This window comes from Carex rostrata, chromosome 15 (genome assembly GCF_964058835.1).
Source record: "Carex rostrata chromosome 15, lpCarRost1.2, whole genome shotgun sequence".
Taxonomy (NCBI): domain Eukaryota; kingdom Viridiplantae; phylum Streptophyta; class Magnoliopsida; order Poales; family Cyperaceae; genus Carex; species Carex rostrata.
Window position 1 is genome coordinate 4,437,186 of NC_135932.1, and position 15,975 is coordinate 4,453,160.

At 34.4% G+C, this 15,975-nt stretch overlaps 1 protein-coding gene across 1 annotated transcript; it reads right to left on the reverse strand.

Moving 5' to 3' along the window:
• Positions 1-1,339: 1,339 nt before the first annotated feature.
• On the reverse strand, positions 1,340-6,753 carry LOC144566785 (Protein kinase superfamily protein). Its single transcript, XM_078316810.1, has 8 exons — positions 5,401-6,753; positions 4,816-5,100; positions 4,176-4,493; positions 3,670-3,897; positions 3,185-3,285; positions 2,999-3,086; positions 2,287-2,682; positions 1,340-1,909 (listed from the first exon to the last, which is right to left on the reverse strand). The coding sequence occupies exons 1-8, from the start codon at positions 6,061-6,063 to the stop codon at positions 1,751-1,753; spliced, it is 2,238 nt and encodes a 745-aa protein (XP_078172936.1). The 5' UTR covers positions 6,064-6,753; the 3' UTR covers positions 1,340-1,750.
• Positions 6,754-15,975: the final 9,222 nt, after the last annotated feature.

Below are 15,975 nucleotides of genomic sequence, written 5' to 3' on the forward strand. Positions count from 1 at the left end.
AAAACTATTCTAATACAATAAATGATAAACATACATAAATCTCAACAAGAGGCATATAAAAACACCTGCAACGGGGCTGAAATAACATGGATAATGTGGTTTATTTGGAAAGAGAGAAATGAAAGAGTGTTCCGCAGTGCAGCATGACCTACCAATATTCTGGTACAGAAAGTTTTACATGAAGGTAGCCTGTGGTCCAAGTATTGCTAAGTGGGAGAGTTGTTTTAATTTTTTCTTTGGAGTGCGCTGAGTATGGTTTTTATTCAATTGCCTGTAGTATAGTTGCTGTTTTTTCTTCTTCTTTCTCTTCCTCCTCCTCCTCCTCCTCCTCCTCCTCCTCCTCCTTCTTCTTCTTCGTCGTTATGTTTTATTTCTTTTGACTATTGTCAGATTATGCAGTGTGGTATGTAGTAAGGCTTACTAAGTAAGCACAGAGGAGGTAAAGCAGCCCCTCAACTTTTGTAATCTTTGTTGTCTCAATATACTTCTGGCAGCTTCTGCCATGATTCTCAAAAAAAATAAAAACCCACTCAAACTAACACCTAACTAATTAATGACATAAATTTTCAAAATTTGTCATTTGATTGTCACGCTATTTTGACCAGTTTCCATTCTAGTTGTGCAACAATATTTCACATGAAGTTGTAGAGCATGTTTTCAACTTTCCGTAGAACTTTAAATCACATTAATCAGAGCTCGTATGAAGAATATATGGCCAATACACTAAGGCATGTCAGTAGGTTCAGTGTTGGACAGATAATTAAGCTAGAACAAAAGATTTAAGAAATATATTTATATAAGTAAGAAGTGTTAGTTTCGACAATAAGCAATTCTTTCGATGCTACTGCTAGAAACATTCTATTTTGTTTTAGCAACTAGATATTCTCAGGTCTGTTGAAGCATCTCATATGACATGCCTCTAAACAGTGAGGCCTAACGTTTAAAGGATAAAAGAGTATCGGGCACAATATCTGGACGGTGTCATACGTGCTTGTTTGATCTACATGCGTAATCGTTTTTTAAGTTTGCAATTTTCTTCATCATTTGACACAAATTCCATGCAAAGATCACTGTAAACAAATCAGAAGGATTGAGAAGCTTTCAGGTAACAGGCTTTAATGCATACACTATATATTAGGCAAAAATCATATCGTCAATCTCATTTCTGGACTATACTTCTCTTGCATGTAACCCAATTTATTACACAATATTTACAAGGTTGGGAAAAGAAGAGGGAAAACAAAAGGTTCAAATCTCTGCTAGAATGATCCTCCAAATTAGCTCATCTGAGATGCTAAATGTACAAATAAAATTGCATATACATCTTGCACATTCAAACTCCTGACCAAACTAATCACTTTCATATAATATTATGTCTAAAAATATCCAGACAACCAACACGCATCTACAATTGCCTCTCAAAAGGCAGTTTTTTTTTTTTTTTCTTTTTCCTCCCTCTTATAAAAATTTACACACCGGCCTGAGAGGAAGGAAAAACTGACTCTTCTTATAGCTCAAGCCCACCATCCTTTTACATGTATTTTTAATTTACATGATGAGTATTAAGTAGTCAAAGTCATCAAATTCGATTAATTACACCTCAGTGAAATTGATACCAACATTTACTTTTGAATTTCGGCCCTGCTTTTTTGTTTCCTTTTAAAATCTTCTCATTGACGTGTAAGTGGACTAGTACCAGTTCTTGGCATTTTCATTTTCATTTTCTGATGTACTTCTCCAAAAAAGTTTATCAGTAAAAATGTTTTTTTGTTTTTTCTTTCTCGAGTCGTGCTTTTCGTACTGCTTGTTGGATCTGCCTCTCGTGCTCTTTGAGCATATCATCCATATTCCCACCGGGTGGCATTAGTGGCCCGGAATAGTGAATCCTTTTATTCTTCATTCCATAACCCTGTTTTTCCCCACAGATAGTCAAGAAAAAGTTATTAAGAGGAAAGCTGATAAAAAGTATACTAAAAATAGTTCGAGCTCAACAAAAGATGTACTTGACAACAATTGCAGATTTACGTAAATAAACAGAAGTACTTTACCAAGAGATCATTTGCTCTCATCACTACTAACATGTAAAATGCTACTTCAAATGGTATGCTAAATTATAAAAACAGGTTTGTGATAAAAAATATTTCATCTGAATTTATCAGACTCATACCTTACCAATTTTAAGTTTAAATTTACTTTTTTGAGAAAAAAGTTAAAATTTCTTCGTTAAAGGATGTATCAAAAATTAATGACATAATAATGTCATAGAAAAATGTAAAATATACATACCACATTAGTACTGGTCCCAAGGTCTTTCTTGTGAGATGAACCGGGCCGTTCAAAACCGTTTTTCTCCACCGGGTCAGCCACATCTAGCCGATTATACCGGACCTGACCTGTATTCCGACTCGCACCTGCAAAATTGTGAAAATCAGTGCTTCCTGGCTGGGGTCTGTTTGACCGATCAGTCTTCAATTGGGGCCCATTGGCAACCCTAACTGAGCTGTAAGTGCGACCCGGCACAGCCCGGTTCTCATCCTTCTTGTTGCACCAGGTAGAACCGAACCCACCAGTGTGCATGTCAGCTGGACCCGGTGGGTCTATCGGGAAACCCGATCCGCTATCATCATCCAATGGATCGTATTTCTCGCTGACACTCTTCGGGTTTGATTGCATATTCCGTTTCTACATGAAGAAATCAAATTCTGTAAAGCTCTTTCTCAAAGATGGTTTAAGATCGAATTTTACATTGCAACCAGCCAGCCATTACAATATTAACATTTCCAAACTTTTAATGCACTTCTGAATAATTTTTTATTGCCCTTAATCTAACCAGTATGGTACTATGAACTATTTTCAGTGTTCTTCTTTGCAGATGTATTAACAACCACTGGTATGCTTCCTTCAGCTAGCTTATTTTCACATATTATCATGTGCAGCATTGCATCAATATTTGTACGATAGGAGTTATCAGTAGGGTAAAAGAAAAAAAAAGTGGTACCTGGAGTTCCTCTGCTGGTACGACCTTTGATTCTTTTTTCCCAGGTTTAATTGAACCCGACCGGCCCTTATGAGCTGCTGCTCTTTGCCTGATTAAAACACAAGTAAATCCAAGTCAACCCTTTGCATAGCAGAAAATGTACAAACTTATATTTTAATATTTGATTAAGTGAAAGATGAAGTATACTTTCTGGCTTCTTCATTGCGGAGTTTAGCATCATACTCTTTGCTCGGTGGATATTTCGGCAAGGATGATGGGTCACATGCTAACGGCTTTGTTCTGAAGAACTACAATTTTAAAATTGTAGGTTAGTTGAATGGTAGCAACTTTGTGTATGCACATCTAGATTTCCATTTGGAAAAATTGGCCCTGGGATCTGGATTTTCTTTTTTTTTAATGAACTATACAATCATGAGACAAGTCCATACATACACTGCAGAACCTCGAAATATAATCTATAACTCAGCAAGATGAAAAATATCATACATATCACGTGATCCCCTAAAATCACATGATACGATAAGGTATTTCTCAAAGTAACTGGAGGAGGAGAGCACATATGATAATGTTTTCATCTTTTACATGATACTTGAGTTCAAATAGCAGGTTCTGGTGGCTGCAGATAAGTTTTCACAACTTTTAAAACTACAAGAAAAAGTGAGATGACTTACATCACTTTGAAGTGCAGCGGTGGCACTTCCTCGAGATTCGGGTTCAATGGCAAGAAGTGAATCAAGGAGAGATAAAGCTGATTGAGGGAAGTCCTTAAATGCCTCGGAAACGCAACGTCTGTACTGGTGGTGCGGTTTGAATATTGTTGTGTGGGGCAATTTCGACTTTTTCCAATAGTCATCGGATGGGGATCCACACAACTTGAATATTTTGTGTAGCTGTTCCACCTTAGTTTGGAAAAGATAGAATTTTGGTGTTAAAATAACAGTTGTCAGATTAAAAAAAAAAGGTGAAATCCCATAGGATGAATGAATATTTTGTGGATTTCATTATTGATTACAGTGTTCATTTTTCGTGGGAGGAAATCTTCGTTCTTTTTTTCTAAGGAAATCTTATCACACTAAGGGGGGGCAAGTCATAAGTGTTTCTCATTTTGCATTAATATCCACCAAATTATAAATAATTCAAAAGAGGGAAAGAGAAATTTCTCCAATTTATCAAGTACCTCTGTTCTACCAGGCATAATAGGTTTTCCAGCCAACAATTCAGCCAAAATACAACCAGTACTCCATAAATCAACTGCCACGCCATACTCGGTGGCACCTAATAGGAGCTCAGGTGGCCGGTACCAAAGGGTGACAACCCGACTCGTCAGAGGCTGTCTCTGGTTTGGATCAAAAAAGGTTGCTAGCCCAAAATCTGCTAACTTGAGATTTCCATGATCATCTAGTAATAGATTTGATCCTTTTATATCTCTATGTAGAACCCCTCGGTTGTGGCAGTGCTCTAAGCCACGCAATATTTGTAGCATGTAGCACTTGACCTGATGAAATTTTTTAAATTACTATATGGTTATCCTGGTACCAATGAGGCATCAAAACACTACGTTCCAGCAGAATGTGATTTTCTTACTAGTGGCAGATTTGTAATCCGTTGGGTTGAACTGAGGGTTAGAATTTGACACTTCAAAACTTTGATTCATTAGTACCAATTATAAGTGTGCTATGTACATGATAGAAGAAGTGAAAGGAAACAAACAAAACAAAAATGATGACCCCATTTAATATTGCACAACTGACCCGCCAAAAGAAAAAAAAAACATTATTAATTCCATATCAGGTCAAAACAAAACTCGCATCATATACCTGTGACTCAGTAAACTTGATGCCCGGTACAGCGGCTAGCCCTGCCAAGTCATGCTCCATGTACTGAAAAACAAGGTACAGACTGTGCGACATGCGGGAGGTAACGATCCCTTCTAGCTTGATCACATTTGGGTGGTCGAGCCTGCGCAAAATGTGAATTTCTCTTGCCATAAACCGCACGCTCTCTGGATCCATGTTTACAAATCGAACTTTTTTCAATGCGACGATTTTTCCAGTCTCGAGGTCTCGTGCTTTATAGACATTGCTATAAGTTCCTTGACCGATCTATGACAGATTAAACAATGTGGAATTAGACTCGCGCCATTGAATTTTTACCATCAAAAGTTTACAAATGAGATAAGTAAACTAAGATCACATAGTAATGTTAGATGGGAAACAAATAAGAACTTATATATTTACTTGTTGGATAAGGATTGTATCATTTAGGATTTCCTACAGAAAATATCAAATAAATGGACCCATAGAACTAGCACTACTAAAAAAAAAATAAGAAGCTAATGAAAATAATAAATGAGCTCTGCTAAAAGAGGTTGAAAAATAGAAAAAACAAATTAAATATTCCACCTTATTCAATTTTTCAAATGAGTCTGCTCTCCTAGGGAGCCACCCGTGCACCGCCTCTCCAGCCACCTCTGTCAGCCAGGCAGGCCAGCCGGCTATTACATGCTCGCCAGAAAACCCAACAGCATTCCCACTAGGGTCCACCTCATGCACCTCCTCAATTGTCAACTCATTGTCCGCCCCACCTGACAGACCTACGGTTGCACTACGCACATGCCCTCCACTTCTCTTCCCCTGTGTCTGAGGTTGCACAAGAGGGCCTGATTTTTTATGAGATGGAGCTGGCGCAAGCTGGCCTGACTTTTTCTGGGACTGTGTGTGCATTATCGGACCCGATGTTCTTAGAGACTGAGTGTGGATTATCTGACCCGACTTTTTTCTATCTGACTCCATGAATTGTGGCATTGGCGGTACTACGGCTTGTGCCGTGCCATTCTCTTTTGGTCTGGAACTGGCTCTAGAGGAGGAACTAATGGAGTTGTTCTGGCTGAATGAGCTTTCCTTTTGTTTAGGGGGGGCAATGTTGAAACTATCATCTTTTTTTATCGAGACGAAATGGTTCAGGGTCTTGTTGGGAACAGTTACCGAGACAACCGGCACGGCCTTTGGTAGGCTCTCAACCGGAGGTGCTTCTTCTTCAGCGCTTTTCGAACATATACACCCCATTAATTGCAACCAAGGAAATCAATCCCCCCCTCTTTTTTTCTCAAATCAAAACTTGGTGGTGTTAAAGCGGCATTTATACAAACACCTTATCAACACCGCCAAATTACTTCAGATAAAGATTTCCCTCTCTTATAAAAACTGAACGAACATTGTAAAATCTTCTCCCCGCTACAATTTTACAACCAAAATCACGAATCCTCTCAAAGTAAAGATAATTAAAAACCACGAATCCACAAATACCAGTTTCAGAAACTCGATACAGATCACCCAACGATCATACAAATCCCAACTTGGTGGGCACGCCGGGATTTGATTTTTATTTTTATTTTCAGAAACTTGATTTCCTTGATCTATGTTCTTCTCTTTTGGGGATATGTTGGAAATGAATAAGGGGTTCTCCTGGGCTGATTTTTTTTTCCTTTTTCTATTTTGTTGGAAAAATAACAAAGACAGCCAAAACGGACGAGAGTTAGAGGAGAGAGAATGATATAATCTACAGCTTCGGTTAGTTGAGAAAAAAAGATTAAAATAAGAAAAACGAATGGAAATTCCCAGGAGAATGAGAGGGGGAGCTGTCAGGGGCTCAAAATGCGGCCTGCCGCATGAACTCGCCATTAGTTAGACGATGAGAGAGAGAAGAGTGGCGAGCACGTCTGGTTACCGGGTCTTACGTGGCCGGTACAGAGAGAGAGAGAGAGAGATACTTATTACGTGCCAACCATGAGCCAACTACTAATACATGACAAACAGAGTGACAAATCAGGTCCAATGGGCATCGGACTAAATTCTGTCCAAAATGAGATAATATCCGTCCGATCAGCATGAAAAATTGCTCCAATCAAGTATGTACGATCTTGATGCGGATCGGACGGTCCCTACTCCCCTACAAACAGACGGGAACTTTTATATTTGAGCGGATGTTACGGAGGCCGCTCCGCTCCGGCGTGTTAGAACAAAATAAAAGGGCATTTTTTTTGCAGGACGGGTAAATTAATTCAAGTCGGACTGCAAAACCAGGAGTAAAATAAAATCTGCTTTGTGATTTCTAATGAAATATGGGTTTGTTCCCAAATTTGATAAAGGACAAATTACATGTTAAATAAAATCAAGCTTAAGTTGAAAAATAGTTAAGCCATCATACTCAGACTTATTCGAACTTAAATTGAACTCATCATATGCATTAGATCAATTATTAATCTTTTAATATATTTTTAATATTATTGTAAAAACAATTAGTATTGGAATCTTCGATTATTGACAATCTTGACAATACATTTCTACACTGATTTTAAGAAAAATAACTAGAAATATATTTATACGCATGTTATTATCGGACTTGTGAATTTATTGTGTATCAAATTTCATGCCATTTTAGGAGAAGGGATCAAGTTACAATAATTTTTGAGTTACAGCAAGTTACTACAATTATTTTATATATTTTTAAAGTCTAAATCGTTAGATGTGATCTCTACAATAAAATGTGCTTAGATATCAAATTTTATATTTTTTGGAATTTTTTTTACTATTTATTAAGATTGGTACAAAAACTAGTCAAATTCAGACCATTGAATTTTGTACCCATCTTAATAAATAGTAAAAAAATTCCAAAAAATATAAAATTTGGTCTCCAAGCACATTTTATTGTAGATATCACATCTAACGATTTGGATAGACGATTTGGACTTTAAAAATGTAAAAAATGGTTGTGGTTGAAGGATGTGTGTTTTAAAAGTTATATTTTAATAATAATTTATGTGTTGTTCATGATTTTATTACGAATATTATTATTCTTGTTCCTTGAGATTTATATGTTATATCTTTGGAAGTATTCAAGAAAATGCTCTTGGTCTTGAATCATAGAACTCCTAAGATGAGAAACATTTAATCACTAAATAAGTTCATAATCATGGTAATTAAGGAGGAACATTAATTACCGAGGAAGATTCTCATGTAGATTAAAGTACATTGAAGTTCTATAAATGTTGATAAAGGATTATCATTTAATTACATGAATATATAAAATATGTATTTTATATATTGAACATGACCTAAATGAATGGAACATTATATGGATTGTGTTTTGTGTCATTAATGTTTTCATTGTGTCTTTAGAATCTTAGATATGAGATGTGTAGGTTTTTCACATGAGAAGCATATAATGTGATTGTTATTTAAATACTATCTTATGATAGGAATAAAATAGCAGTTCATTGTGTACAACTTGTGCGGGAGAAATATATATGTTAATATTATCATTGTCCCTCAATTTGAGTTATGATATTACTGAGCCCCTTGGTAAAGTGGAATTATATCGCATGCAATATAACTGATGTAGTTATAATTATAATTCACTTGAGAGACCAAAAAAACGAATATAATGCAAAAATGACATGATCATATTTTGCATATTATTCATAATATCATGAGACAAGGATAGACACAAAATTAGTGGATTGAGTAAATAATTACTATGTTGTTTGAATAACTATAATGTAATGATAGAACCTCTTATAGTCAATAATATAAAGTTTTATATTATTGCCAAGATGACATAGATCCTCTATACGGTCACACCAACTGAAGAGAAACAACAAGTATTTTGCATTTCATAATGATGTATAAGATAAAATACATGTGATGAAATGCTAAAATAAAATGTCAGAATATGACATGCTTAGACCATAAATAAATTTATGAAGTTATGCAAATATTATTTGGTATAATGTTTAAATACATTATAAGAATAATATAAATATTGTTTAATAGAATAATATGAATAATATTATTTGTTCATAAATTAATTTATTGAACCAACCATAAAATGATATTAAAGAGAGCATGAGATGGCTAAACAAGGCTAGTGGCATTTGTGTAATTGATTCAAACCTTACAAAAAAGGTTGCCCTAACCCTTGCCTATTTAAGGGGGCTCATTTGGGAGAAAAATATGCTAATTTTCTGCCTATAACACTTGCCAAAATCAGCCCCTTTGAGCAGCCACGTTTTTCCTTTCCCTTTGGCCGAAACTTTGAAGGGAGGCCCTCATCTCTCATCTCTTATTGCTAGGTGGTTGGATCTAAGCTCTAAACTTCACATCCATCTATCTAAGAGGTGTGCTAGTTTGTTGTTTAAGTTCAAGGTGAACCAAGAGGTGGAGAGGCGCTTCAATCGAAGATGTTGTTTCCAAGAGATCTAGAAGGGAAATCGACTTTCCTCTAATCAAGAGATTTGACAATCTCTTTAGGTATAAATTATTATCTCCTCTTGTATAAGAAATGAATAAATTTATTTATTTTTATTTAGTACATATTAGGTGCTTAATGAAACTATTAAGAAGTTTCTTGTTTGCTATTGCCATATAAATAACTATTTAGTACACATTAGGTGCTTTCAACTACCATAATTTCAAGTACAATATGTATGTTCACAGAATTATATTTGTATGTTCACAGGATAATATGTGTATGTTCACAGGATAATATTTGTATGTAATTCACAGGATAATATGTGTATGTTCACAGAAGGTGGTCCCCAGTTTAACTGTCGATTATACTTCAATTGTACTTTGTTCGTTGACCACGCGTTTCATCTGGGACCACGCGGTTTCATCTGCATAACATCCATTGAACTTGTTTATAGGATTGTTTTCGTAGTATTACCGTATCTAATTAACTTGTTTATAGGATTTAAAAATGTTCAATGCGGTTGATGTCCCTCCAAGATTCAATAATATATATATTTGACAATAAATCAGTAACTGTGTCAAAAGCTGTAAAAACATCTCCATGACTCCATCCTACTTGTAAACATCATTGTAACTGTTGATGTGATAACTAATACTGTAAAATAATTGCTACATTAACATATATATATAAATAAGGAATTAATTAATACCCACCGATTTTCATTGAAATTACAGATTGCTTTTGTTCTTGCACCATACTGGTACTATTTTACCTTTTATTTTTTGGCCAAATGTGGTACCATATTACAAAAGGCTTAAGAAAAAAACTACAAAAAACCAACAATAACAGAAAGCTAATTAACTTTTTAGGATCGAGTCAACCCAAACCAATCCGACCCCTTTTATATTTTTTTATATTTTGAATATATTAAGATTATTTTAATGTTTTGTGGGGGTTGAAGGTACAATTTCAACTCCATTACTAAGGACTTTCCGTTCCAAGTATCCAAGACAAACTTCTCACTACTGACCCAATGCATTATCGGAACGCTATTCTCTGCGGAACTGTGCGGAGCTTTTAATCTGGTCCATTTATTTTGATCGAACGAATCAAATCAAATCTCAAAATTTGGGCCCTCTCTGATCTGGTCCGTCCGATCAAAACGAACGGACCAGATTAAAAGCTCCACAGAGGATACTCTCCCTGCATTACCCTGTGTCTAAATGACATCAGATATTGTATTCTTTTTTTTTTTAAAAACGGATCGGGTCGTTGCGATTCATTGACGTTTCTAATCTGAATAAAAGAAAATGGAATCTCCAGATGCTTAAGTACATCATACATGTCCCACAGAAAAATTTACAAAATATTTATTTTTTAAAGTTGAAACAAAATATTTTATCTCTAAATTATTTAACATTAATTCTCTATAAAATTATGAACTTGATTCTTCTCTTGTTCTCTCCTTTTATTTTCCTTTCCTCTCACATCATAATTTCATACTTGTTCTATTTTAATTACTCAGAAGATTAATGCTCCATATTTTTTTTAAGTATTGTTTATGTCTTTCAACAAAATATAATGTCCAGAGGAGTAAAGCTAGGGTGTGATATGCCCACTAAGAGGATTCGGTGAGCATAACTCCAAAACTATATCGGATCAACTTTAAACACCGAATCCAACCCGTTGAAATTCATGTATGTCATGAGTGATGCATGCACATGCAAAATTTTGAAAGTTTCGAGTTTATTTTCTATAAGGTCAAACGGTCAAAGGAATAAATATTTTACAAGTTAATTTATAAGTTGTTTTACATATTCAATTTTTATCATTTCTTTAACCGCTTGACCTTGTAGTAAATAAAATCAAAACTTTTGAAATTTTGCATATACATGCATCACTCATGAAGTACATGGATTTCAACCGTTTGGATTCGGCATTTAAAGTCGATCCAATATACTTTTGAAGTTGTATTCACCAAACCCTCTTAGTGAGCACATCAAACCCTAGCTTTACTGATGTCCAAAGTTAGTCATTTCAAAAACCTCCCACTTTTACCTCAAAAAAAAAAACTTCGAACAAGTATATTAATTCACTCAAATTGAGGAAGGCTATATTAATTTGCAATACAGATAGGTACGTTGGTGCAATTGATTATATGTTTAAAGCTCAAACAATTGATCTGAAATGTTTAGTATGTTTTTAAGATGTAAAATTTTAGTCTCCGAGTATATTTTTATACTTGAATTATGCTGAACGGTTTGAATTGATTATTTGAACCTTAAAATTATAGATATAAATCTACAGTACTAACAAATAATCACATTCTAAAGTACCATAGCCTCACTTCATTAAATTTGCATATTAAAAATTGTTATAAATTTCAAATTTGAGATAAAATATCATTTTTTATTTTTATTTTGGGAAGAGTATAATATTTATATTTTGCTTATGAAAGTAGATATTTACACATTCAAATGTCAAACTACATAATTGAGAACTTAGGTACAAAAATATATGGATATTAACAACTTGCAATATTATAAATATCATACGAAATTTATTTAATTTTAGAAATATACTTTACAAAGCTTGCTTTCTGAAAAAAAGATAAATGAGAAAAATAAAAAAAATTGAAAATTACCGAAATTATAATTATTATCCACAACCTCTTAATTAAATCATATTTGGCGAAATAACTGAGATTTAATTTTTTATTCTATAATTCAGGCCCAATCAGGCCCGGTCCTGACCCAGGGTACCCAGGGCGACGGCCCTGGGCCCCAAAATCCAACAGGGCCCCCAAATAAAAAAAATAACTTGTATATGTAAACTGTTCTGGGCCGAACTTTATGCAAACAAAAAAGCCATTTATCGGCTAAACTTCGTGCAAATACTATTTTTTTGTCTTAGCCCAAACAAAAAAGGCATTTCCCTCCGTGAAATGACAAACGAGGAAAGGATCTGGAAAAAACAGAGAAAAGGGAAAGTAGTCAACTCATTAAACTCATTAAAATATGTAGGTTACTGCAAGCCCCATACCAAAGCCTGCCCATAATTCTCTTGATTCTATCGGCAATTGTCCGTCCATCAATCCAAAACCGAGTGAGCATCCATATCCAAATTTTTTTTTTTTTTAAAAAACCTAGATTTAGAAATTCAGCCGTTTCTTCATTCTCTGTAAATCGATTTACAGACAAACGAGGGACTGAGGGAAATTAGTAAACTTAGTTCTTTTCACGAGTCACGATTTTGTTTTGCAACAGCGAGTGCGAGACAAATCTTAGCGGAGGCACCGTCTGATTAGGGTAAGACAGACACAGTAACGCATCAACACAGTATCTGGATTGGATGAGACGTAACGACGACCGCGACCTCTAGATTGGACTCATTACCTAGGTTTTATCCTTCTATTATTTTGTTTTATTTTTAAATAAAATTAATGTTTCCTAGAAACACATACATCGGGTAGCGAAAAAAGAAACATAAAAAGAGGACGAAAAAAAAATAAAACCTCAAAAATATTATATTCAAAATCTTTGAAAGAAAATTAAACTACAAAATGAGTCTTTGAAAAATTAAAACAATTTTTGCCCCGGGCCCCAAAATCTTTAGGACCGGCCCTGGGCCCAATTAAAGATGGTGTTCTAGCAGCTTTATGAGACAACTAATTGTTTTGAACTATAGTGGTTTAAATGTGAATTAACGTAACCTCCTTTTGTTGCATATTTTAAGCTAAGTCCGTCTTATACATATTCTTAGGAAACTTATCATGCATTTTGACTACTATCTCCTTAATAGTAATTAAAATGTAGCATCCTTCCTTCCCTAATAATCCCATCGGTTCAGACTTCAGACTCATTATGTGGCTTTGGTGATTTCTTATAACTGTTGGAAATAGGGGCGGATCCAGTATTTTCGTCGGGGACAAAAAAAATATCAAATCGGATTAAAATAGCTTATCGGATTTAAATCCATTAACTAATTGGGTACTCGATAAAAAAAATACTTTGACTTTTATTTTCTAATGCTCTGACTTATAATTTCTGATGTTTTAACTTATAATTATAATTCAAAAAATTTATTTTGATTTTAACACTAAATTTAACCCAAATTATAAATTAAATATCCAGAAGGGGGCAAAAAAATTTACAGAAAGAGACAAAGTCAATCGGTACCGATAGATCACTGCTAAAACTCGAAATTCAGGAGGAGTTACCCCCGGTTGTATACTGGATTTGCCCCTAGTCAGAGACAAGACACACGGAGGTTCATCTCAGACAAGGGGTGAGCCTGTGGACCTTAATTTAAAGGAGTAAGAGGGGTAACTGATGTGGTGGCCCCATCGTCAGTGTGATGGGAAATTGGGAATGAAGAAACGAGGAATTATCTTCAGTTAATTTGATACAATACCGTCGAATGAGATCGGTTTTAAGGAAATAAATCTCCTGGTATTCAAAGGAATAACTGGAACGTCTTATTCCAATTCCAACCGTTGATTTTTGTTGAGATTCTGCATGCAAAAATTTCTTCGTTGAGATCTGCGCATGCAAAAATTTCTAAGGTTGTGATCAGAATAACAGCAGATTTATTTCTCTGTTTTAATGTCAAAGCAGATCCTCTGTATTTTGAACTTAATTTCGGCTCGACCGTAAATGTTCTATCCTTTGTAACAGAACAAGGCCTTTAGAACAATTTGAATGTTCAAGCCCAGTAACCTTAAGGCCCTTTGTCCAGCTCATTTCACAACTAGGGGTGTTCAAACGATGAGGTTTGTTTGGTTTTCAACCGAACCGAAAAATTTCGGTTTAAATGGTTCGGATTTTCGGTTTAAATGGATCGGTTTGGTTGAATTATTGAATTATTTCAGTTTAAATGGATCGGTTCGGTTTGGATTTTTCAAAACTGACTAAACCGAACCGTCCAAATTATATTGGTCACATATGGTTTACATTTTGTATGGTTCAATTATTGCTTCATTTCTTTCATTTTAGTTTAAATATTTTAGAACATCTATATATTTTGTATGAAATTGAATAACTTGTGTATGAATATGTGTAATTTATGTTAATAATAGCACCAATAAATTTATTTTAGTTTGAACTGAACAAATCAAAATTTACTTCGGTTTGTTCAATTCAGTTCTTAATCAATTTATAAATTTAATTGGTTCAGTTTGATTCTATTTTTAAAAACCGAAAAAAAAGTAATTTGATTATTTTAGTTCGGTTTCAATCTAACCGACCGTTTGACCACCCCCATTCACAACCTAGTTTATTTCTGATTGAATGCGCTTCACCATATCCCCGTGAATTCGGATCCTAAAGTAACTCCAAATTTGAGTTTAAATTCAGACTGTCCGATCTGCTTTGACACAAATATCGAAGTGTAACCATGCATTTCACGCTTCACTTCGTACCAGATTGATCCGGATCTTGATATGACAGTTTGAATCTAAACTCAAATTTTGAGTTACTTTAGGGATCCGGCCCTGTGTGACTATATCGTCTAGGGAATGAAATATGTGACACGCCACAACATGACGTGACAAACACACTGTGACTTAAGCACATGACGTGACAAAACTTTTTTATGTGATATGACGTGACGTAATCAAAATAGTGGTGAACGATCATGTCACAGAAATGATCACGTCGCTTGTGGTTGACATGACATGACGTAAATTAATCATGTCAATTTTTATTTTATTTTAATTTAATTGTTTAAAATTCTGAAAAAAATATATTTTTTTTTGAAAATTTGTAAAAATTTGAAATAAGTAAATAAGGTTGCAAAATTTGTTTTTTAAGAAGAAATGTTGTTGCCTGTTGAGAATCTGATATTATTTTAAAGATTCAAATTATAAATATTTAGTGGATTAAATTAGAGAAAATAAAAACCGCTACATGAGCAGTGGCGGCCCTAGCCCTGGGCTCCAAATTCCTAAAGGACCCTGAAATTAAAAAAAAAAATTATATATATGTTAAAAACGTAAAAGGTAGAAAGGAAATATTGTGTATTTGGTTTACAATCATTTCGAATAGAGGTAGCGCAATTATGGAATCGAGATGTCAAAATTATTGTTAAAATTCAAAAAGGCAGCACAAAATATTTTTGTCGTTTCTTCAATCTCGTTCAAAATTAAGAAAGCTTTACAATCATTTTCGTTATTTCCTTTTTTTTTTTTTTCATTTCTTCGTATTATTGCCTAAATATTATTTTGAATAACTTACCAAATCAAAAGCAACACAATAGCCGACATCAAAATATTGGAAATATAATTCCACTGTGAGAAGAAAAATATATGTAAATTAATTCTTGAAAACCTAGGTAGTTCTGCCGTAGAAGAAAAAAATAATTAAAAATCTAGTTTCTTCCTTCTTCTCTGTAAATTAATAAACGAGGGAAAAAGAAATTAAGGCGGCAGAGACTGGACTGGGCTTTGCAGACCGCGATCTCTGAATTGGATTGCCTTTACTTAATTACCTAGGTCCTATCATTCTATTACTTTGTGTTATTTTTTAATTCAAAACAATGCTTCATAGAAAATATGCAACAGGTAGCGAAAAAAAGAAACAAAAAAAGAGAGGGAGAAGAAAAAATAAAACCCCAAAAAGATTCTATTTAAAAACTTTGAAAGAAAATTAAACCACATAACGAGTCTTTGGGAAACCAAAACCAAAATGAGAAAAATGAATATGAGGTAAATCAAGAATACAAGGAAGGTT

Excerpts from the sequence above, each read along its gene's own strand:
- LOC144566785 (XM_078316810.1), bottom strand. The coding sequence starts at position 6,063 with ATGGGGTGTATATGTTCGAAAAGCGCTGAAGAAGAAGCACCTCCGGTT. Across the intron at positions 4,494-4,815 it reads TCAAGTTTACTGAGTCACAG|GTCAAGTGCTACATGCTACA; the intron begins GTATATGATGCG and ends AAATTTCATCAG. Across the intron at positions 3,898-4,175 it reads TTATGCCTGGTAGAACAGAG|GTGGAACAGCTACACAAAAT; the intron begins GTACTTGATAAA and ends TTCCAAACTAAG.